At 32.5% G+C, this 26,214-nt stretch overlaps 1 protein-coding gene across 4 annotated transcripts in view; it reads left to right on the top strand.

Annotated features, from left to right (window-relative positions):
* LOC124533287 (LIM/homeobox protein Lhx5) overlaps nt 1-22,027 on the top strand; it is a 55,055-nt gene extending 33,028 nt beyond the window's left edge. For 2 of the 4 annotated variants that reach the window (XM_047108501.1, XM_047108498.1), the window contains exons 4-7: nt 912-1,069; nt 1,675-1,914; nt 19,116-19,374; nt 19,518-22,027. In XM_047108501.1, the coding sequence (XP_046964457.1) occupies nt 912-1,069; nt 1,675-1,914; nt 19,116-19,374; nt 19,518-19,672 (812 nt within the window). In that variant the 3' untranslated portion in view covers nt 19,673-22,027. The remainder of the gene's footprint in view (nt 1-911; nt 1,070-1,674; nt 1,915-19,115; nt 19,375-19,517) is intronic. The other 2 variants (XM_047108500.1, XM_047108499.1) reach the window with 2 other exon arrangements.
* Nucleotides 22,028-26,214: the final 4,187 nt, after the last annotated feature.

The following is a 26,214-nucleotide window of genomic DNA, read 5'->3' as shown; positions in this document are numbered from 1 at the left end:
TTGCTTTTTGATAAGTCAATTTTCGATCGAATAAGCTATAAAGTGTTGCGATGGTTCATTGTATGTAAATATTGTGATGATGAAAAAGGAAAAAAAAAAATAAGTAAAAGGTACAAAATAATCAGCCAAATATTTGTTTATATTTTCAACAAGCTTTTAACAGTAAGCCAGTGTTGCCAGTAAGAAAAAAAAAGTACATATTGTTATTTTTAATTATTTCTGAGCCTAGGTATCAAGATAAAAGGCCCAGTGAATTAAACGAGTGAGTAGGCTAGATGAGCCGTTTGAAGTTTTGACATTTATCCTACTTTACTTTTTTATCTGTGGACGCAATGGTTACATTATTATCTAGATATTCAATATTAATTTATAATGGATTGCAAACAATAGTTTTTCTTAATTTTCTACTGTCTCGATTTAGGTTTACGGACACCTCATTTCGTGTACATCGGTAATTTTTCATAAGTAGTCTTAACGTTCTATCTCGAATTTCCATTATTGTAATGAGTTATAATACATAGTTTCATAAGGTTTTATGCTCAGTTATTTTCTGTGAGATAATAAAACATAAGGATTATATGCTACCATATGTATATGGAATAGGATAAATATGCACTAATATGTATGGCCGAAGAAAGTCTAATAGATTTTTTTTTAATTATTTATGGAGGCTAACATGTAAATTGTTTTCATTTCATAATTAGTTATCTTTATTATACTTTTTTAATTCTTATGCAATATACAAATTAATTGTTGTTAAGAAATTAATTATTTTTTTTTAGTATTTATCATTACAATAACTCAGTTTCCGAAACATAAATAATAAAGAATACAACTCTGTAGTAAAAGAATATTGAAAATATTTAATTTGGGGATGATATGCCTTTAATAATTGACTGTTTCTTCAACAGCTGATTCGCTACTCGGTTCCGGTTCAGACGAGGAAGAAGAAGAGGAGTCGAGGGCAGCGAACAACTCCAGCAGTCCCGCGCATGCGCCCCATCCAGCGCTGCACTCCGAACTATCACACAACGGCGACACGAAACCGCACGAAGACTCTGAGGACCAGGTTTGTGTGGATTCCATATTTTTTAACAAGACAGTATTAAATCATTCAGTAAAATTTTCATGTATAACAACAAGTTATATAGCAATATCTTACATTGACTTAGCTGTTATTAGAGTATTTTAAATGTATCTATGTTTGTGTAAAAAAAAAAAGAAAAATGTAAAACCTCGTTCATTTTTTTAAGCACATACGAAAGAAAAAGATTTGGGGTACTTACATTTTATATAAAAACAGAGAGCAGAAATCCGAAAAATGTATTGATGACATTTTTTTAAAATTTACTTAATTTTTTAATATTTTTGTAAGCAATATGTTTATAATATCTAAATATATAGTCTAACAGTCTAGTAGAATATAGCTTAATACCTCGTTAGTTCAGCTACTTATATAGGTATATGACAGTCTTGATTTAAGCCCTGTTTCGAACTATAGAATTTAGAAGATGAAATAGAATCGGTGATTCCTTATATAAAACAAAAAAAAACATCATTATTACTCCATTTAAATTGTAACTCCGTTGTGAAATATATTTCAAATCCTTCCATTGTAAAAGTATGACAACCCCATATAACATTGATGGGACTGGACCACATAGTCGCATTCAGTTGTTCTTCTTCCATACCCAGGGTTCATTGGACGGTGATCCTGAAACTCGAGACTCCCAGGCGGAGAACAAATCACCTGATGACGGTAACGGCGGCTCCAAGAGAAGAGGACCGAGGACCACGATAAAGGCGAAGCAGCTGGAAATATTGAAATCGGCTTTTTCACAAACACCGAAACCAACACGACACATACGGGAACAACTGGCGAAGGAAACTGGCCTGCCTATGAGAGTTATACAAGTAAGTTTAATGAATTATACTTACCATATCTATTTAGTTTAATGTCATCGTTTTATGTTTTACATTTTTACTGAATATCAGAAGATTTAGCTGGTTTTACCATATTACATACAGAGTGCTATATTGGCATTTATTGTTATATAGCGTATAATCCTAAATCCTAATAAATGCCTCGTCTACCATTTAGATAATTACTAGTTCTCGCGCGCGGCTTCGCTCGCGTTTTAGTGTGTTGGTGGTAATTTATCAGGCAAAAAGTAGCCTATGTCCTGTCTTGGAGTTCAACTTTGCTTCATATCAATTTTCATCAAAATCGGTCCAGTGGTTTGGTCGTGAAAGAGAGACAGACAAACTATTGACAGGCAGACCGAGTTATTTTCAAATTTATCATATTAATATAGATATAAATTAAAATAGTATTGGAGATTATTTACTATTTCCAGTTACCCTTTAAAGTGCCCTTTTTGGGTTCACGTAAAACTCATACAAATGACATTGGGTTTTTGCTTACAATTAAATAATTATATTGTTTTAATATCTGTTGATGGAAGTCAGTTTCTTACTTCGTAATTGGTTCAACAGACAAATGATCACTTTCCATATTCATCTTAAACAAATTGAAACAGCAGATTCGATTTGATGAAGTAACCTCTTTCTAGTTCGCTAACTTTTGAAACAACCTTGATGAAACTGTACTTAGGAAATAAGATTTTGAAGTTTGCGAATAGCTAACTTGCGTAAAGTATTAGCAATTATTTTCATTTACCTACGTCACAATGCAATTTATTAATTTATAATAAAAAGTACTCATCATCATGTCCGGGATTTATTATTTTGCATTGAAGAAAGTATACGTAGTATTAGTAAATTTAGTAAATAATATCAGCCGGTAAATATTTCGTCAGAAACTATTGCGAACAGTCGATACTCCATCAAAATGTCTGAAACGTTCTTAAATTGAATATCGCGCGCAAAACCGTTCAGGAACCGTAATTTTAAATTGACAAATAACCTCATTACGGTTTAGAAACACAGACTAAATTTATTTATTTTAAATATTTCATAAGTTGAAACTTTTCGAATGGTGATTTGTTTCCTGAAATTATAATCTAACACATTGAGCTCCGCGATTCTCCACGCCATAGCAACAGATGTCTGTTGAAAGATCGACCGCTCGGTCACGCTTTTTGCCCTTCTTCCTCTTTGTTTGTGTTTTTGTGCCACTCGATTTCTGAACGAAAAACTAATGTTTTATGTCCCTCTTGTGAAGTTTGACAACTAGTCACTACAAATAAACGTTGCGAGAATTACAATTATACAATATATGATTACATTGTCATTTTTTTTAATAATAAATCAAATCTAATTGGCATAAAATATTCGCTCTACCAAAAAAAAACTTAGTTGATGGTTCCATAAATATGTGATTTCAAATTTCGAATTCTTAGTGTATCAAATTCCAAACATTTTATCAGATATAAATAAAATTATACTATTATAGATTTAAAAGCAACTATCCGTGAACGGTTCACACTTTCGAAAAGACAAATATTTGTATACACGTGTATTATGTATCAATATTAGTTTAGTAACAATGTCGAGTATGTTAAGTGGGTTCGTAAACAACATTTTTTGCTACCATTCGTCAAGTCGCGCCAGATCGCGCGTGTCAAATGCTCATACCGTACCACATGTGGCTTCTAACTGTAGTAACTTTTTGTCCAAATAGTCCGGATTTAACTAGTTAGCACCGGTTCGTGTGAACGGGTATTTGAAGAAGCCGATCATCGGCTACTTTGAAGTTGCATTGAGAAATTTATGATTACCATTTTGAGATGTTTGGAGTTATTAAAATGTCGAACTAATAACAGCCCGTTTTAAACGTAAAATAATTAACATTATTAATTTATATCATCCTAGAATCCGAAATCTGTTTAAATGTTGTAAACTGCATATTTTTATAAAATTTGGTCAACTATTTCTGTTCCTATGATAGATTTGTTGTATGATTATGAAATACTAAAAATGTAACACAATTACAGGGGAACTTCGAAATAAAAATAAAACACGACACTTCACCTTAACGCGTTGTCATCCGACCGCGAAACGAGAAAAAAAAACGTAGATATTTTAATAAGTTCATATATCGTAATTTCTTCAGCGTGACGGCCCTGTCGTCGAGCGACGCGCCCTTATTGGCTCATATTTTATTTTGACAGGTCGTGTAGTTAACGTCAGGCCAGGGTTGTCGATGAGTTTATACATGCCGAATGAATATTTATTCAACAAATATTGAGTCATATCATGACGTATTTTATATACAATTGAAGATAGCTTTGATTTAAGTAATCGCTTTAAAAATAATACGATAGCTAAAAAAATAAAAAGAATTCTTGATTTCTCCAAATTGTTAAATTATAATGCGTTTCATTTGTTAATTCAATTACTTTTTAACATAGTAATCGATAGGTAAAAGTATTTTCTGTGACAGTTGTAAAACAGATTTTAATTATTTCTATATTTCGAATTCCCTGACTCAGGTTCTTTCTTTTTCTTTAGAATTGTCATTTTGAACAGAATAATTAGATGTGAACCTATTTGGAACCTAGAAATATATTAATATTTCAATTTACTGCACTGCAGCACTGTGCAAAATTACTTCTTTAATTTTCTTTTAAGCATTGAAACTGTCACGATTAATCTGTTACTAATAGATAGCATATATCTATTTTATATTAATAAATAAAAAATTGCCTTTATGCACTTCTTTACTATTCATTGGATTATGACAAAACTTCAGTGAGGGGTTCTGCGCACGCCCACTATGTTTAAAAAACATGACTGATTATTTCTTTGTATTTTATTCGTTGACCCTTACAGCCGTGCGAAGCCAGGGCAGGTAGCTAGTAGAACTGCAAACCTAACATGCAAACTTTTCTTACTTATCTTATTTTATTATCTATTATAGTCATCATGCATATAGAAAGACTAGACTGACAAATTTATCTCAAACAACGTTGACATAATAAGCTATAAATAAAAATGTTTTATGTATACATATATACTGACTAGGTATATAGCTCTATATGAAACTACAAGCTGTAACATAAACTGTGTTATACAAACAAAAAGCATCTCTATATAATTGATATTAATAACAATGAATCATTGTTTTACAATGTAAGAAAAATTAATTAAATCTAATTGGCATAAAAAGTTACAAGCAAAAAATAAAACTTTGTCTATGATTCCATCCATAGAGACGTGACGGATGGAATGCATTATGCATATAAGCACTAATAAATTAATTCACACCTATTCATTTAGTTACGATGTGAAATGTCATCGGCGTGTAGTTACGTATTACAAATTACCTTATTACTCAAAAGAATATTCACCGCGAGTTCGCTAGAATTACAATTTACAATTTAAAACACGATCATTAATCATTATTAATTAGTCGCTAAACAATTCCGTACTTGCACAGAAAAATAAAGAAGATTACACATAATTATCTGTCATTTGTTATACGTGCAAGAACATGAATTAAAAAAATATAATACTTGCAATTAAAACTATCTCCAATTAGATACGTTGACTGGTTCGCTTGTTAGCACATAAACACGTTCGTTTTAAAACATGACCTTATGTGTATTTTTAATCTGTGATTATTATTTGTGAAAGTAATATCTGTACGGAAGCTTGTGTCGTCGTTTGATTGATAACTTCTCTGTAAAAAATTGTTGACGATGTCGCTTGGAAGTGTTATTATGTCATTTCTTCTGGCTAGTGATGGGACGCGTTCTGATAAATGTATCAAGTCTAATGCACTTTCGTCCTTTATTATCTGTGGTCAGTTGCCTCAGGGATGGTAGCATGATTAATATTTATTAACTGTATAAATAAAAGACCGTGATTGTGCGTAAATTAAAAAAAAATACTTCCTGTGATTAAATATGAACATTGTTTTCGCTGTTAATATTGAAAAAAATTGTAATAACTTACAGAATTATTGAGAAAAAAGTTATTAACATTGATTGTTTTTTAAGGTGTGAATTTTTATGTCGGTCGATTGAATTTTCGTCCGGAAATATCAATGAATTTTTAATAACGACCTAACAGTAATCTTACTCGCAGCGTTTTACATTTTTACAAACTCGAAATACCTATGTTGTTTATTACCAGCATTCTCACAACACGGGTACCAAAAGAAGCCGGTCGACAAGAAACACGCCGACGCTTATTATTATTGGTTAAAATACAAATTAACTTCAGCAACCGGTCAATCAAGCTCCAATCTATGGAAACGTCGGGATCCGAGTTGAATGAGCCGTACGTTTGGTCGCACGAACATATCTCTTCTTTTAATATCCGTCGGCGGCTTTGAACTGCCCTAAATACTATAACTTTCACGAGTTACGAGGTAAACGGGTAAGACTATGTGACCGCGGGTTTACGGCCAGACTCGATCTCGGACGAAGGTTTACGACAAATTGTTCCATCTTTTAATTCGTAGTCTGCTTAATAATTCATCTCCTCTTTCTCTCTCTGCGTCAAAATAAGATGATTTTTTTTTAAACAGCTCGCTTTGGTCTCCTCGTTTTTATTTCCTTAACTAAATACTTTCTTAAATCGTCGCAGACCGATTGACCTGTTTTGTCGTCATTTCGATCTTTAGTTAAGACACTTATAATCGTCCAAAATATGTAAATAATATTGTCACAAGAACCGTAAAACGAGTGCAGTGATGGGGTAACATTCTCAGACCTTTCATTTTTTTTTTACTTTTAAACTTTCATAAAGATAAAAAATATAAGTTTACAACCGCAAAATATTAAAGTATGTTGTTAAAATAATATCAAAATATATATTTTTTTATCAATGCGCGATCGACGCGACGATGTCATCGTACGTGAAATGTTTTCGATAACGATTATCGTCGGCAGTTTAACAAATCCCTGCTGTCGAATACGCACTTCTAAAAACATCGATATTATCGCAATAAATTTGTAATTTTAATCGTTATTATTAAAACAACGGGGAATTTGCATGAGTTAACAATAAAATAGGATTTTTACACCGTTTTCAAGGCGGGTCTCGTAAAATGCTCGATGTATGTTCGATGTGGGATTTGCATCAATACTTGACGCTAAATGCGAACGTTATGTGTATAATCTATATGAAAATAAATGTCTCTATAGACCTACGTTTCGACAGATTCTTTTTATTCCTATAGACGTTCCAATTTTAGTATATGTAATGCCGAAGCGAGTACACTCTGATAGAGATTGTAACAAACAGTTAAAACATTTAATAAATAAATAAATAGGTATATTTTTAATTACTTTCAAAACGTAGAGGAATCGAAAATTATAAGCGAATTATTTGATGTTAAGCGTCAAACGATTATGTATGACTACATGGTTTCTCGCGCAAAACAACAAAGTTTTATGATTTATCACCTACAAGACAGAAGCACCTTGCGATAGTCCGCAGGTGCGGCGTCACAAAAGCGCTTGGCGAAAGCAATAAATTATTAATTATGATAAAAAGCATCGTCATACGAATAGAATATACCTTTGCGAAATATAAAGAAAAACGGGATAGCGGCGCCTAAAATCCTTTGTCTAAGGACGTCCCGCGGATCGGGCGCACTCGTCCAAAGCTAGTGATGTGCCGACGCGGCCCGAGGACAAAAGATCTCCCCGTGCGGACAAAAAATGACATCATTTATTTTATTGCCGTGGGTGAGAATGCGCTACATTAATATTGCGTAGGGCCTTAATGTCCGATCGCCCTAGGCCTGCCATCCGTCAGCTTCGTTGTTCTTTTATGTTCAGTGTTTTCGATCTTTAATTATAAATTGATCGTACATACTGAATATTTGTATCCATCTTAAATGTTTATTAATAAGTGTGTTAGGTGGGAACTTGCGAATAGCTACATGGCTTTCTCTCCTAAATATATCTTACTTGGTGGTAGGGCTTTGTGCAAGCCCGTCTGGGAAGGTACCACCCACTCATCAGCTATTCTACCGCCAAATAACAGTACTCAGTATTGTTATGTTCCGGTCTGAAGGGTGAGTGAGCCACAGTCACAAGGGACATAACATCTTAGTTCCCAAGGTTGGTGGCACATTGACGATGTAAGGAATAGTTAATATTTCTTCTAGTGTCATTGTCTATGGGCGATGGTGACCACTTACCATCAGGTGGCCCATATGCTCGCCCGCTAAACTATACCATAAAAAAAATCTAGCACGTGATGTAATCGACATCGTTAACGTGGCTCTGGGTTCGTGTAATAATTACACGAGCTATCGTTTTAAGTATAATTTTTCTGGACACGGTCGGTATATTCAAACTACAGAAATCATTAATATAAAAACGTCAGCTACCAGTAATGACTCGTATCATTATTAAGTAAAAAATCTATTGCTACAAGGTTTAAAATCTAGAAATAGATTAATGACGGTAGCACCATGCCTTATGAATACGATGTGCGCGTACGCAACCATCCATCAGAGGGTCCAAGTTGATTTATTACAGCGCCAGTCTAGACCCTAGTCAATATTATAGCCAATTGATTGCCTAGCTGTGACCCGACTAGCGTAATTTTAATGCACGGATATGATGTTAGGAAAATTGCAAGATTCATTAGATGTATCTAGATATATAACTGGATTGATATCAAATACAAATTCAGAGATAATATGTTTGTGTGATTATTGTACAGTGTTTTAGGTTACTAAGACAAATAGATCTGGTTACTAAATATTTCGCTATATATTTACAATAATTTCAAAGACTTAAAATGAAGCAAATAAATGCAATAAAAAACATGAATTATTGACCACGATTGCTGTTATAAATTTTACAACAATTAATCGTATTATATATGTACATGCTATGATTCGGAAAATGATCGAGCTGTTAATTAATTCAATAAAAAATATATATGTTAAAAAAAGTTCGTTGACCGATTTCAAGAGTTTTTGGCGTTTCGCAGAGATGAGCACGTAACTGTCACGCTTCACGCCGCTAGTGACGTGACAATATCGATGTCAACGGAGCGTTTTATTGTCGATGATTGATTTCTGTGGTTTTTCAACATCGGTTAATAGTGGACGTTGATTTATACGTTTGGGATGTGATTTGGTTTGAACGTTTTCTTTTTTCGAATTTCCCAATATCTTATATTTTACATTCACTCTTATTATTTAATCATTCACAATATAACTATTACAACGTTGCGGCATAATTGATTTAATTCTTTGAATTTAACTGTTCCAAATACATTCATTTTCCTCAAAAAATGAACAAATAGATTGCATTACCGAAACTGACTAAAATGTGTATAATATCCTATAGTTCTCAAGAATGTTTTAGCTATATGGTAGTGATATTATTTTAGAAATGAATCATAAGTTTTAAAGATTACCCCCTACATACAATCAAACTAATATAGATAAGGAATATCTGTTATGTTATAACATGGATAAAAAAATGCCAGTCGCCTAGGGATAAAGAGCAATGTAATATACATAATAAATAACATTTCAATAAAATTGTCTACATAATAATAAATACATTTTGTTTCCATATAAAACAGTTTCTTCAATTATATAAAGTTATGTATTTTATCTAATTGAAGATTTATAAGAATAGATGGATATAGAGTTAGAGGACGACCAAGGAAGCGATGGATGGATTGTGTGAAAGACGATATGGTTAGAAAGAATGTCACTTGTGAGATGACGTCTGACAGAGAAGTATGGGCAATAAACATTGAGATAAAGGCAGGAGGATGTTGAAGATTTATAAGAACTTGTGACCTTATGTAATTGAAGAGAAGAACGTTATAGATAACGCGAATATTCGCAATAATTTATCGCGTATTTACTATTTGTCTACATCACTACGAACGCACAGCGACGCCACGCTTGATCGCTCTCTCGTATTCCGCGTCATGACGTCTAAGCTTCCTACTTTTTTACATTTTTTAAACAAAACACAATACTACGAATAGCATTCGCGAAGGAAATAAAAGAAACCGGCAAAAACATAGGTATAACTACATTACGAGAAAAAATGTTGCCAGATCATTTTTTTTTTTTGTTTCTGAAGATGTTTTGTTTTTTATTTGTGAATAAATATGAAATAAGATATATTTAAATAAGGAAATACATAATGATTAATTATTTCTATTGAAATACAGTTATCTCTTAATCGAACAGAACTTACATATTATTTGACTTAAAAGAAAGCTGAGAGAAAATGTTTTCAAAATTTAATTTTAATTTTGTAACGATGACATATTCCATACCACATTATAAATTAATATATATATTTTTTCAAAATTAAATCTATTAGAATACATAAACAGAAATTACAAGAGAAAAATAAATAGTACCTTAAGTACTTATTTGTTAGCTGAGATGGCCTAATGGTTAGATGTGCATTTTTGAATTCTGAATTTCATAATTCTGTGCTTAATTAGTGTTAGTAATTCATATCTTGTTTACTTATCAAAAAAAAATTCACTAGGAAACCCGAAGATGATGAAATTTTACCACTTATTTGTGTACTAAAAAACTCCAAACTTCATTAACTTCTTCTCAAATGCCTATCCAGCAATACCTACTTATTATACTTACTTTTATATCATGTTCAACAGTTACCGGCTATAAGTGATAATTGATAATATAACTAGTTTCTGGAACTTTATGAACACTATAGGTATAAAAAATGACTTAAATGTAGTTTCTTTGAAAGGAAATGAATACTACATTTTTTTAAACACAGAACGACACAGTAGCCCATTTCATTTCCACGATAACTTATCTTGGTCGTTAAACTATGCAAAGCCACGCTTAAAATGGATTCAGATAAAGACCGCCATATTGAAAACCGTGACCAATAGTTGTGTTGTATGTTATCAGGGAATGATAACAATTCTATTTACGAATACTGAACAACGATTGGTTCGAACGGTATCACATTTTAAGTGTAAAAAAAATATAGTATTTTTAATCTGTATATGCCGAAAGCTAAAAGTATTATGCCTATTTTTACTTGTAGTTTAATTTTTTTTATTTAATATTGTAATAATTATAAAACAATGACATTTTTTTAAATATATAGTTTTAATTAATAATATGGGTGAAATTACCATTACGAATATAAGGATTAAAATGATTCTGTTTGGTACGATTCCATTTCTAGTTTGTTTACTGTAATCACAATTTTCTCGTAGTACAAAAGTTTTGTATTACGTACTATTTGTTGAGCAAGCATCACTTTGTTTCATTATAAAGTCACAAGTTCATTTAAATCATAGCGTCTTGGAAAACGGGAAGATTTTTAATCTAAATTAAAACACATCTCACCAATCTAAATAATTTGATTTATTTAATTGTTTTTTATTGTAGTATCTTTTCCTTGTGATAAAAACGTAAAATTGTGTCTATTAATAAGTCAATTTTTTCTCATTACATCGTTAATAAGCTTTTATTACGTTTTTATCAAAGGAATAATAATATATTTTTATATCAATTTAAAATGAGAGTAAAATTAAAATTGATTTAATCAAAATTGATTCACGAAAGACGGTTTCAACAAAGAACAAACAAAAAATACCTTTAATTAAAATGATAAAACAAATACTAAGAGATATGAGAAAGTTACATTTAAATAGAAAGCGTACGAGAATAACGAAACACACGACGGTTTCTAATTAACTAAAATAAGACTAATCTTGGCTTGTACACGACCAAAACGCATGGTAAATTTAGCGGAGAGCAACCGAATATTTTTAACGTCTTTTTAATTATGACGCACAACACTATATAAATATTACGTATTAAAATTTTAACATGGTTTGCATTAAATTGTTACACGTTTGCCAGATAATCATTTGATAAATTAAAAAAAAAAAAAACTTGTATATGACGTTTGACGTTTTCGTAAATTTAACATCAGATTAGGAAGGCGTTCTTTTTTTAAATTAAATCGTAATTGTCGCCTATTCCACAGTATAATAGAATAATGGAGTTATAAATATTCAATCGGTATTAGCTATTTAATTTATTAGTTATGGTATTTAAATCTTTAACTGTCTGTCAGCGGCGTACACTCGTAAAAATGTTGGACGATCTTGATCACGATTTCGTAATAATGGAATACGAATGAGATTTTGCGCTTTTATTGACCGTGAAAACGACTGAAGTGATTTTATTTCCTAAACTGTTGGTGCCTTGCGTAGTAACATTACGTTGTCGTAGGACTCGACTTTTACTTGATGGTAGGACTTTGTGTAAGGTTCGTTTTGGGTATACTGCCAAACAGAAATACTTAGTGTTGTTGGTTATGAGTGAGCCAGTATAATAATAATAATAGTGTACGGTTGGTGACGCATTGGCCATGTAAGGAGAAGGAGAAAAATAATATTACTGACAGCGCCAATGGCTTGGACAATGACTTGGACGGTGACTTACCATTCGTTGGCCAATTTGCCCATCCGCCTATCATTACTATAAAAACTTGTATTTTATTTGAAAACAAGAACATGAAATTTACGTTTGTACATTATAGATTATTCAGTTACTTTCATAATAAATTCTCATTTTTATTATAGATTATGCAATATTATTTTAATTATAAGTACCAAAAGCCAAACATCCATGTCATCAAAGAAATATACAATATTAAAAAAGCAAAATCTAAGTTCTATTTCTCTGTTGTTAATTATAAATGAACATGCAAGTAAGATGTATAGAGGTGCGCGGAAATAATTTACTTTTTACCTTTTGCTACGCCAATTGACTGTTGATGGCGCATGCAGGGCTTGCAGTGTGGTCGCGTCTTCAGTGACGCCACCGTCTTTTGTGTTCCTTTTTTAAATGTACATGTGTGCGTATTTGTTCCCGGTTAATTTAAATTTAGAATGTTATAATTACTTAGGTAATTGGTATATATTTTTAAATTTATTAAATATAGTCAAAGGGGCTAATTTATACATTCCAATATATTTATATATATTTATAAATATAAGTTATGTATGTGTCTACTCATACGATATTTGATTGTGTTTTGTTCATTGCAAATCTAGTACACCTTAAAACCACTGGGGCGTCCAAATTTGCGATCGTCGTTCCCATATGGCGCATGACGTTGTTTATGGAAAGAAAAATGAAAACAAAATGCACGCCTCGAACAACTGTTCGGTGTTTAAGTATTATAGTTACGTTAGGTATTGTGTCGGTCGCGGTAGGGAGCCGACCGCCCGCTGGGCCGCTCTCAAATCTCTAAGCCCAAATTACTAGCTCACCTCAGTCACCTCATCCGCCAGATTATACGTAGACTTAACTCTAACTTAATACTAGGAAGAGCGAGACAAATAATCGCCGTTTCTAATGTTTAAGAAAAGATACGAAATCCTACTAATATTATAAATGCGGATGTTTCTAAGGATTGTATATATGTTTGTTACCCTCTGAAATTTTATTGTGATATAGTATATACTTCAGAATAACACATAGGCTACGATTTATAATGATATTATGTATATTGGTCATTATATAAAGTTAGATATCAAGTACCCGTGCGAAGCCGGGCGGGTCGCTAGTACTTATACCTATATGCGTATTATTTTTATACTTCTTTGTAGTACGAGTAATATATAATAACTATCAATCTTTAACGAACAAATTCACTTTTGCATCGAAATTTATTGTGTAGTTTTTTTAAATAATTTCTGTACTACCAATTATAAAAAAAATACTTCAATAAGTCTGTTTATGCAGGAAATGTTTATCGTCCGCCGTCGATATGTGTCTGTATCATAATCCCCGCAATTAATGTACGAAACATAATAAAATTCGCCGAATTATGCCGATGGTACATTTTATAGACAGCGTTCGCTCGTAGTTTATTCGTGCGGTAATGTCGACTCATTAGCGCTGGGGGGCGCCCGTGCGCAGGTAGGGGCTTTGTCGTTATTTATATTGAGGCCAAAGAGAACAATGTCCGTACCGATCTCTTATTAATCATCTCTTTATATCGGGTCATTCTCCATACGACAGTACGGCACAATGTACGGCAAGAAATAAATTCCCTCAACCTTATTTGTTTGTGTTACGTAGCCAAGTATATTGCAAACGTAAATTCCAAAACTGTTCCTAACAATTTATCGCGTATAAACATTTATGATTAACAACTAAACAACGAAATAATTGTAGTAATTTAGTTCATTCTGAGTAAGATAGTTTCATTAAAATCATGAAGTTCTAAGCTGGTGTTGGTAATACGAGTGTTTAATACTGAGGTTTTACGAGGCTTATAAGGCGTCAGAGTTGTGGTAAAAGAATGGACCCTCTCAGCGGTGGATGTATGAAATATAGTGTTTAACACCACGTAGCTTGTTCGGGCTGGCGTCCCGCGGCGCAGAACAGTCCGGAACCTTTGGAAGGCATCGTCACTCGGCCCAACCTGAGCTAGCGAGGAAGCCTATACTCATAATTCAATCTATTTTTGGTTTTACTTAATATATAGTTGAATATCGATAATGACTCTTTGCTAGTAAATAAAACGGGTTCAATACGTTGCAACAATAAATCTATTGAAATTACAAGCTTGCATGCATACGCTGTCCTAAAATTCAACTTTTTATTATAAGTTAAGAAAATGCTACACTTAAATAAATCTTACATAAAATCAATATATTCATTATTCAAGACAGTTAATATTGCATTTTTGAAATACCAATTTAAAGAATTAAATTAAATTTAAAACTATCACCAGTTTCTATTTATTCTGTCGAGAAGAACCGTCAAGAATCTCAGAAGAAACTTTCCCATTTAACTTAGTATCAATTGTTTTCTAAACATGTAAATGTAATTTTGCAATCCATGCCTTGTGATTACGCTCTAGAATATTGACTTTGATAAATATATACATTTGATAAAATGCATTATCGTAAAAAATAATCGCTAATAATTTAATGTATACATGCTCGCGTTGGTAACATTTTGGAATTAATACACGAGACCGGCGATTAAGTAATTACTGTAATAAGTACGAACATAATACGAATAACGGGAGATGACGATTTCAACCGGTATAATTTTTATCAGAATAGGCGTACAGAAAATCAGATCGCTCAAGGCCCCATAGCTACTGTCGGCGGTTTTGTAACATGTTACAAATTTTATTACCTATTAAATTCAATGATATTTTATTAAACGCACGATGTTATGAAATAGGAATCGACCATATTAAAACGTGGCCATGGAACTCAAACGCAGTTATAATGTTAGATATACCTCAAATATTTCTTATTACATTGATTTGAGGTAGTCTATCTCTACCCATACTTTCAGTTCCTGTCATCAAATTACTTTACATTTAAATATAATTATTAGTGGGTATTTTGGTGGTTAAATCAATTTAAATCAAAATATATTCGAGTAGGTTTTTACAAGCAATTTTGAATTGTCATTTAATATATAAGTATAAAGTACTATATAAGTGAAGCTACCATCGGTTCGGAATGTAGATTCTACCGAAAAGAGCTTGTGACTTACCATTATTTGATCTATTTACCAATCCGCCTACCTATTATAAATATATATGTAGTATTCATAAAGACAGTAATCAAGTTATATATATATGAAATAGATTAGTACTTTTGAATCAGTACTAAAATGAATATAGACTTTACTAAGAAGAACCAGAAAGACTAAGGTAGATATACCATCTATGTATAATGGTATATACCCATTCGTTACATATACCCACAATTATAATAATCTATTCTTACCTTTGTCTCATTTTGTTTTAATAAATTTAAAACCTCAATAATTAATCATTGAGATTCCAAAACATAAGTATCTTACACGAGAGATTAACGTTAGATATCAATAAAGATGCAAACAGCTTCCGGCTAATAATTAAACGTCTCGAAAACTTCATGGGAGTATCAATATTATTTGTTGTAACTTCAATCGATTTTAATATCTCGTTGGATGTTTTAATCAATATGCGGCGAGAAATAGAGTAGGTTGTGAGTAACAGGTTGTAAATGTATTCTCTGTGCAAATGGCTGCGTAGGCGCAGCCGGGGCGGCGAGATCAAACGCTCAGCAGGATCGACAATGACGCTTTGTTTCCCGTATGTTTTATATCTATTCTATTTCATTGTTGCTGTTTCGCCTTGACCTAACATGATCAAAACTTTTAAATATTTCAGTACACTATTGAACGTGGTCTGTCAATTCAATTGTAAAACTGTTACTTGAAACGTTAGGAATGTTTTCGTTGTAAATTGAAAAGTAATTAACTCCTTGTAAATACTTTATTATTATTTGTGACGATTATTTTTGAAAAGTAGCATCTATCATGGCTGTAACTATCGAGTAATAGAAATAAATCAAATAAATCAAATACAACGTATAAATCTCCTAAAAAGTTGGAAGTAGACTTTTGCCCAGTAAGGTATTATTGGGAGGACCACCATGGAAGTAGAGGCATATACCCCTTTTTTGGAAATAGTTGTAATGGTATTTTGGCTAGCACATCACATCTTATAATCACCTTTTATTCTGCTTAATTGACAACCATAACAGTATACATATACAGTATACCAGGAAAAGGACACACAAGTTAGATTCAGTCAGATTCAACGTTAGCGTCGGTTCTGGGCACTGAAAAATGCCGACACATTATCGATATTATATAAAGTGGACAAAGTTTCCCTACACAATTTTTACATGAATAAAATTACTTATTTTGTACCGAAAATGAATAAGGTAACATAGGCATATATTCTTTAATTGATCAAATTTTAGAAAGAGAAGCGCATATTCGAATTTCAAAAGTTGTTTTTTTTATTCTCCTAGTTATGCCGAGCCATTGATGATCATATTACTAACCTAACATTAAGCGAAAATTAAAACTTTACATTAAGTGACTGAGCTGAGAAGGCCCAGTGGTTAGAACGCGCGTATCTAAACCGATGATTTCGGGTTCAAGCCCAGGCAAGCACCACTTTATATGTACATGCTTAATTTGTGTTTATAATTCATCTCGTGCTCTTCGGTGAAGGAAAACATCGTGAGGAAACCTGCATGTGTCTAATTTCATCGAAATTCTGCCACATGTGCATTCCACCAACCCGCATTGGAACAGCGTGGTGGAATATGTTCCAAACCCTCTCCTTAACGGAAGAGGAGGCCTTAGCCCAGCACTGGGTAATTTACAGGCTGTTACTTTCCTTTTTTTACATTAAGTGACTAAGGACTCACACGAAACGGCACAAAATCTACTTATTCACCATTAAGATGCGGAACCTTCATCAAGACCAATCTATGACAACGAGACCGTTTAACAGCATTAGCTATGTAATTTTCTTATTTATCTATAGCAACTAATTTAAATTGTATGGAAAAACAAATTGTTTTTTAATGTGTGTGAAATGGCGTACTGATGGATTAAATGTAGCTGATTTATTTTGTTATTTCACACTTGTTAATTAATCTAGTAAGAAAATGAAATGAGGATGCGGTACAGTACTCGATTTACATATATTTTGAGAGCATCGTTAGTTTAGTGGCAAGACTAAGTGACTACTAATGACGTATAGAGTTCGAATGCTGAATTAACATAGTTCAAACTTATTGGGCTTTTTTGTCCAGCAACAGTACGAAGATTAAAAGTTGGGTCAGATTTTCATTCCATTTTCAAATCTTATAAAGAGAATGAGTGTGCTTATGTGCTGTGCTGTTCAGATCGTTAAGAAGTGTATGATCTTATTTCAGGCAGATAATGTTCTGATATAACTTCTTGCTGTTTCTGGTTTACCGCTAGATAAATTGTATTATCATGATTAAGCATTTATATATTAAAATATATAGGTCTAGTAATTATCTGTCTATAAAAGTTGTAATACAATTTTGAGTCTAATTTTCATCATTAAACAGAGTGAATCAAGGGGAAAGGTTACCCATGTAGAAAAGCCGAAAATTTTAATTGACAAAAAACGAGATGATCTTAAGCTTTTATAAAGATCCTTATTGTAAATCCGGTTTAGGTTACTAGTAATATATAAATATAATAACATAAAAGTGATTTTATTCTAATGATAGCTTATAAGCGCTAACTTATTCATACCTATTCAATGTTTTCTGAAAAATATCAATGCCATTGTCATGTTCTTAAACTATGTCATTGTGGAGCATAGCTAATGTAATGGCGGTCTCACACGTGAGGCGATATCGCGCGCGTTATAGATTAGACTCGCGCCGGCACGCGGCAAATATACCATGACTTCTGAACGACCGTCTAGGCATGATTTTATCATTCTCTTGTACATTATTCGGAAAATGTAATCGTATGTCTTTTAGCTGACTAAAATTGACGATTTGAAACTTACAAGACCAATTGCTAAGAGTTTTTCTTATACCCGAAATTCGGTATATTAAAAGTCGAGCTTTTCAACGAGTTTTCAACGTATCTCCTGCCTATCACTATTTAACGATTAAATCGCTGCACCGAATGATGACATTGATGAAATTTGGTATGAAGCAAACTTAAACTCCAAGAGAGGCCGTAGGCTACATTTTTTGCCTGACACATGACAACCAACAGCCTAAAACGCGAGAGAAGAAGCATGTGACTACTTGTTTATAATATATCAATAAGACTTCTGTGTGGTGTGTGGTGAAGGCTGACGCTTGGTAAACAAAAAAATCATATTAAGCTATTGACACCCTCAGTTCTGTTATCACGCACAAATGGAGACAATCACGAAACGAAGGCTTTAGGAATTGTTCCAAGCAACTATAATTATTATTTTCGTGTGCAAACGATAGTATATTCAGGCGATTTTGGATTGTTGGTTTCGGTATCTGTAGGACTATTCTGTAAGAATACTAAGTGAAAAAAAAAATGAAATTGAATTTTAGACCAGAACTTTGTATTGCTATATGGCGGCAGAATATCCGATGAGCGGTTGGTACCTAACCAGAGAAATTTAAAGTACTAAAGACTTCAAACGATATTTTACTCGGCAATAAATCTAATATAAAATAAACCTGTTCATTACTGTTATACTATTATAATAACATATTTTATTTTTGTATAAATAGTCAATAAATAATTTAAACTGTCCTACAATTTAAAACTAAGCAGGGAATTTCTGCCACAGGTCTGGTTCCAGAACAAGCGGTCAAAAGAACGGCGTCTGAAACAGCTTACATCAATGGGCAGAGGACCATTCTTCGGGTCCTCCCGCAAGATGCGAGGGTTCCCAATGAATCTGTCGCCTGGAGGCCTGGAGGAAGGGCCGCCGGGGTTCCCATACTTCGCGACAGCCGATGGCAAGTTCGAGTTTGGCTATGGCCCGCCGTTTCACCATGATGCACCGTTCTTCCATCCTCCTCCGTCGATGCCATTCAATCAGCCAGGTTGGTTCCAGTGGCACAGACCACTCAATAAAATACATTTTATAATTCGAACATTTTATATTCAACTATTTTTTTTTTAATTAAATGTAATTCCGTTTTTGAATATTCTGCATCAAAAATGTGTCAGAGTTTAACGAGAGCAGGTCGTTTCGCAGGTGGCATGGAGACGCTGCAGGGCGGCGAGTTCCCCGAGCAATTCCCTCCCCCGGATCACCTCGTTCTCCCCCGGCCTTCGTCTCCTGAGTTCACCTTTGGAGACGCCCCGCCACCCCTCCATCCCGAGGGTCTGGTGTGGTAGCTGAAGCCGGAGCCGCGAGACTACCACGACTGATGCGGCTCGACGGGTTTTTAAGTGGACTGAGTGATTTTATAACGAAGTGACGTTTACATGGCAAAGCGTATGAGACATACGGCCAAAAGTGTTTTACATAAGGAATTTATTTAATTTTAATTTTTTTTTTCGATTTGAATGGACAAATTTTATATGAAATGCTAAGGCTAACAAACCATACAGCCGTCATTATTTAGTTCATGTTTTATCTGTGTGTAAAACATTACACAGATATTAAATTTAAAAAACCGGACCTAACAATATTCAAGTTGTCCGATTTTTTGTTTATAAATTAGCTTGAATATGCTCTGTAACTTAGCTTGAAATATTTTTTAATTTATCAATTAATTATTTTGAAGTTATATTAAATTCAGTAGCCGACCCTTAGCCATTAATATATTCCGATATTTAAGGCATTTTATATGCAATTAACTTGTTATTATATAAATGTGAATAGTGTACAGAAAAAGATTTTATAATATCAATATTACCTACATTAAGTTAAATAAAGAAATTAATTTATTTACAATTAGCGTTTGAGTATTAGAGATACTTTTGGTTCCTATTTTAAGAGTAGTTACGCGTTTTAATTTTTTTGTGTATTTATTAATTAATTTCTAAAAAAAAAACATTTTTATAGCTATGTACATGACTAGATAAATAAATATTAAATGGGTATGTATAGACGGATACATTGGTTAAAATGTCTATGTAAATATGATATTTTGTATATAACATTATATAGCTGGGATTTCGTGTATTATAATTTATATAACATTCTTATAGATTAAAATGTTATAGATAGTTATATGCACTATTACATTAATTGTTTTACACGATAAATTAATAATTATAAATAAAAAGATTATCCTATTAATTTTAATTTTTTTCCATCTGTTACACTGTTATTACTTTTCAGACAGGCGGTTTTTATTTTAATATTTTTTATTAGCTTGCAAATCTACAAATGCTTGATGTAAAAAATGTAATATAATATACCTATTATTGTCTATTATCGTGAAATATTTTTCGAATGCATTTCTGTAATTAAGGGAACATTATGGTGTAAACGACGAATGATTCCATATTGTTTTTTGGTTCACGACTTTTTTATCTGTAATTGAAATGTAGATAACAAATACACTCAAATAATAAAAGTCTGTTGAAAAATGAGTTTACAATTTGCATAAAATTTAATACAATTTATTTTCATTATATCTCATATAAATATTTACGACTTCGTTTATTATAACGGTTTTTTTAAACTATGTTTTGTCTTCTTCTTTCGAATGACAAATCAATGACGATAGAAAGAGGGAAATCAATTTTTTAACGAAACACTAACAAAACAATATTTATAAGGCAGTAAGTGCTTTGGATTGATTTGACAATTAAGACATTTTGTACTTATCTTATGACTTGTCGCTATGATTGAGTGTCGAATCTGTGACCTTATTAATTAATCTACAATGAGACGGTGTTGGAAATCGATTAAATCGATGACTCGATAACCACTCGTAGCAAATTATTTGACAATAGTAATTATTTAAATAGTTACGTACCTATCATACTGTTTTTCTTAAAACCGATTGCGGATCAAGAATTATATACAAAAAGTTTTTGTTCAAAGAGCACAATTTTTCGCATAAATACCTGGAATCTTATACTACTCATAAATTACTTAGAAATACTGTTCGTTAAATTCGTATTGTCAATAAATTGACTTCAGGTAAATCGCCCAGGGGTACAGACCAAGCAAGGATTTCGTATGCTTAATTTGTGTTGGTAATAATTAATCGTGTACTGAGTTCGAAAGGAAATATTACGAGGTAAGCTGTGTTGGCTGTATTTCAGGCTCATGTGTATCAACGTTCACAAATCTCCTTGAAAACGAGAAATAAAAAAGTCTTGCTAGTAGAAAAATAGGATGTTATTTTTTATTGATAAAAAAATATTGAGGTACTTTCAGAACATATTCACTTCGAAATTTAAATTTTGTTTTATAGCGACATCTATTGGTTTGAAAATAAATTATTTTGTAAATAAAATTGTATTTCAAATACTATATACAAGGTCAGAGTGTAATTGATAACAATTGTTCTTTTATTATTAATTATATATAAAAGAATTTAAAAGTAAATATAAAATATCGAATTGTGAACCAAAAATCAATACAAAGGCTTGTAAAACAGGATCATAAAATATGTATGTACTTTAATGTAAGTGTTAATATTCAGTACATACTACTAACTATATGTGCTTAGTGAATAAATAAAAATATAATGGAATTGTCTGTAAGAATAAATCTATTCGATAAAACTATGTTTTTTTTTAATTGTGTTCTAGCAACCACATATAGGCAATTAATTTTACTGCCAAATAACAACTACATCGACATTCAAAATGACATTTAACTACATACACATAATTAATACCTTAGAACTAGCGCGCACTGGTGATTTTTGTCACGGTGACTGTTTCGTCACTCTTGTCGAGTCCATGAATATGTATGAAGTTGCGCGCACGTTACGACGTGACAATTGGGTTACATTTGTGTCTGCATCTGTACATATTCATGGACTCGACAAGAGTGACGAAATAGTCACCGTGACAAAATCACCAGTGCGAGCTAGTTCTTAGATTATTCAAGATCTCGAGCGATGATATTGCGTCAACACACTGTCAAAGCTGTTTATCTGTTTTTATTCCTTCATGATAAGAAAAGGCTGTAGGAACACGTTCCAAAGGATATTTTCGTTCTTAAAAAAAAAAAAAAAATACCTATATATTTTTGAAATTGGAATACGGAATCGGTACAATAATACTATGTCGATTGCGTTGTAGTTTATTTAGTTCTGTTTTGTCCTCTGTTCGATTTTCATAATAATATCCAGCAAAACTAAATGAAATTTACTATAATGATAACAGGCAATAAATAAAACTAGATTTACCCGCGTATTTTCGTACTTCGTAGATTTAAGTATAGATCAAAGCAAATCAATCAAATCAAAATATACTTTATTCGAGTAGGCTTTTAAAAGCACTTTTTAATCGTCATTTAACGAACTATATTAAGTGAAGCCGTTTCGAAATGCAGATCTGCTGAGAAGAACCGGCAGAAAACTCAGAAGTTACTCTTTTTTAACATTTAAAAATATCAAGTTAAAAAGTAGCATATATCCTCCCCGATGTTCAAGCTTTTTACGAAATATAATATCGTAACTTTAATTTATTAGATACCTATTAATAACTAACTAATATATTAATATGAAGTTTTAGTATATATGTAAAAGTACACATTATTGTCATGAGTAGAAAGCCAATTTTATATATTTATTTGAATGTTGGTGGTTGATGCATTACGTTAGTTAATATGTAAATAAGTGCTGTGTTTATTGAGCCTATTTGAATAAAATATATTTCAATTTAAAATAAAAGGTTTGCGTACACGCGCGATAAGTTCACATTCTGCGCCATTAAAATAGTTTTTAATTGCATGCAAATAACATTAGTTACAATAAAATAATAATAATCTACTTATTAGTAATAAAACAATTATTATTTATTTTTCACCTCCGACATATCACTCACTCGCAATGTTAAACATTCACAATTTATATTTGTAATAAAATAAACGTTTTAAAATAAGGTAAGGTGTAAAGGTCTACTTCGCGCCACGTGACACTTCATAGGCGTTTAAAGATAGGCGCACACCGAGGCGGGCCGCAACGCATAACAAAAATTCTCCTGAATCAGTTTCTTACATTTTGTATGGGCTGTCGCACACCTCAGGCTGGCCGCACCGGGCCGCATCGCAACGCATTGGCGCATCACTAGCCAGGCGTATTTTTGCGGCGATGTTATGCGTTGCAATGCGGCCCGTCTCAGTGTGCGTTAGCAGACGCAAAGAGTAGACGGCTGAATGAGTGCTGTTCGTGAATTACCAAACAGAAACCGAATCATCAACAACATTTATTGATTGCCAAAACTTGACTGATTATAAAAATTGGGTCGCGGTGCGGCCCGACGCGTCTGCTATATGCTTTGGCGCAATTTTGCAATGCGATGCGTTGAGGCCTGCCGCTGCTATAGTTTGCGCGAGCCTTTAGGCAACGACTTCATTATTTAGTTTCATATCACCCAAAGCCTTATAAAAATTTAGTGTCATCATTTTTCTTACTGTACTTTAAAGATTGCCGAGAAATAGTTCTTGGCTACATCATATTTATACGAAGTACAACTATACTTAGACTAAAGTGTCCACACGGAAAAGTCGAACTATTTTTTTATTTTGTAGGTTTGCATACGAACATATGGGCCACCTGTTTAGTGGTTACCACCGCCCTGTTACAAATATTAACCATTCTTTACATCGAAATGCGCCACCAACTTTGGGAACTAAGATGTTATGTCCCTTGTGCCTGTAGTTACACTGGCTCACTCACCCTTTAAACCGCAAACAACAATAATACTAAGTTCTGTTGTTTGGCGGTAAAATATTTGATGATTGGGTGGTACCAGACGGGCTTGCACAAAACCCTACCACCAAGTGTATCAACTATGCGAAAGGTTACACATGCACTGTTTTATTCAATCGTATTTAATTAATATTGTACTAATTTACATTTTATTTACATATCCCGATAATAACCGAACTCAAACGAACAAACGAACGAAACAATAAATATGTTTTATAGTATTTACTACCGCGTAATCTGTAGTTATTTCGGATTCAGAGATTTTTCGCTTTTAGAAACCTCTTTGCGTATATACCTACCTAGCTTCTGTTCTTTGAGTATGTATGACTACTTGAGTATAATTATATGATCTGAGAAGTTACTTTGAAGTTTACTTTCTCAGATCATAGTATTGATTAGCACTAATGTATTAGAATCGTTTAAAATATCGCGTTACTGTAATACATAATAGGTAAAACAAGGAAGTTAATTTCATTTATTTCACTGATGTATATCTAACGCCCTTGTCATTCAGGATAACACAATTTATTTTAGGAATTAGTTCTGGTTTTTCATCTCTGGAGACTTTCTTTATTGTGTTGGTAGGCGGACAAGCAAATGGAACTAATGTTAAGAAGCCACCAATAAATATTGGCGCTGCAAGACTTAGTAACGTTTCCTTAAGTCGCCAATGCTCCACCAATATTGATAACTAATTGATATTGTACCTACACCATAAATATGTATTACAAATTATCTCCACTAGATTCAGGGTTTCTGGAAGAGATCTCTTGTTAGAGATAAGTTATCCCTTTGTACACATTTTTCATATATATAATTCTCTGTTTACTCTGTTGGTACATAAATAAATAAATAAATAAAAATATTGGGAACGATAAAAACGTTATGTTCCTTGTGCGTATACTATTGTATACTACATCCTATTATGACCTTTCAAACCTGAATAGAATAAACCGAAGATATTGCTGAAGGCAGAATATTTAATAAGCAGCAGCTGATTTACAAATCTACCGCTTGTAGGCTAGGAGACTCAATTTTTGCCGTCCCTACTCTTTTTTTGCAACATTTATGATTTGTGTTCTATCGTCCTCATTACATCGGTTTTTTCCCGGTATTAGTATGATTATAAACTAGGTGATATTTCTGTCAGTTACTAAATTATTCAACCCACTATGTAGTGACGAGTATACGGATTACGGACGTTATGTGTATACATATAATTAAAAGTTTTTTTTTATTTCTATAAGATAATAACAAATTTGGGCTAAATTTGCAGCCCCTCTAAATGCCGCCCTAGGCTCCAGCCTACTTAGCCTATTGGTAAATCCGCCACTGTTAATAAGTGCGTAGTTCCTACCCAGACGGACTTACATAACCATACCAACAGCAATTTGCCTGCTTGCTTGCTTGTTTGCTTTAATCGTCACTTATAATTAAGGATAAAATTGTGTTTATCTAGAATCAATTAATTTTTTGTACAACATCATTAACGTCTTTTCTCTAGACCAGACGCGAATTTACATACTTCTATGGGAACGACAGTTAACTACGTAAAATTTTACCTATGTAACAAAAATATATAAATTACTAAATATCTATAGCACATAATATAGTATGTAAAAATACTTGATTGAGTTTTAAAATATTTAAAAGTCGTGCTCGATTTTTTTCTTTATCAGCTAAAGAATCAGGTCACTGGTTGCATGCTATACTTCCTCAAAATTTTACGACTCTTTTAAACCATTTATTTACGTTACGTACTCTCAATATGATAGCAGACAGAGTGGATTTGTTTTGTTGCAGTATGAGTGAACTCACAATAATTGCTGCTTGGAATATATCATATACAATTTAGTATTATATTATAACATGGATAGATATTTTAAAATTGTTTTTTTTTAAAGTGCTGTAATATCGAATTGGGACACAATCCTGTAATAATATGTATACGGTGTGGCATTATAAATAAATAAATAATTTATGTATATTAAGAAATCTAAAATTAGAACTGCCGCTGAAAAATGCCAATGT

This window comes from Vanessa cardui, chromosome 10 (assembly GCF_905220365.1).
Source record: "Vanessa cardui chromosome 10, ilVanCard2.1, whole genome shotgun sequence".
In the NCBI taxonomy this organism is placed as follows: Eukaryota; Metazoa; Arthropoda; class Insecta; order Lepidoptera; family Nymphalidae; genus Vanessa; species Vanessa cardui.
The sequence above is the reverse complement of the archived record's forward strand: the minus strand, read 5'-3'. Positions and strand labels throughout refer to the sequence as shown.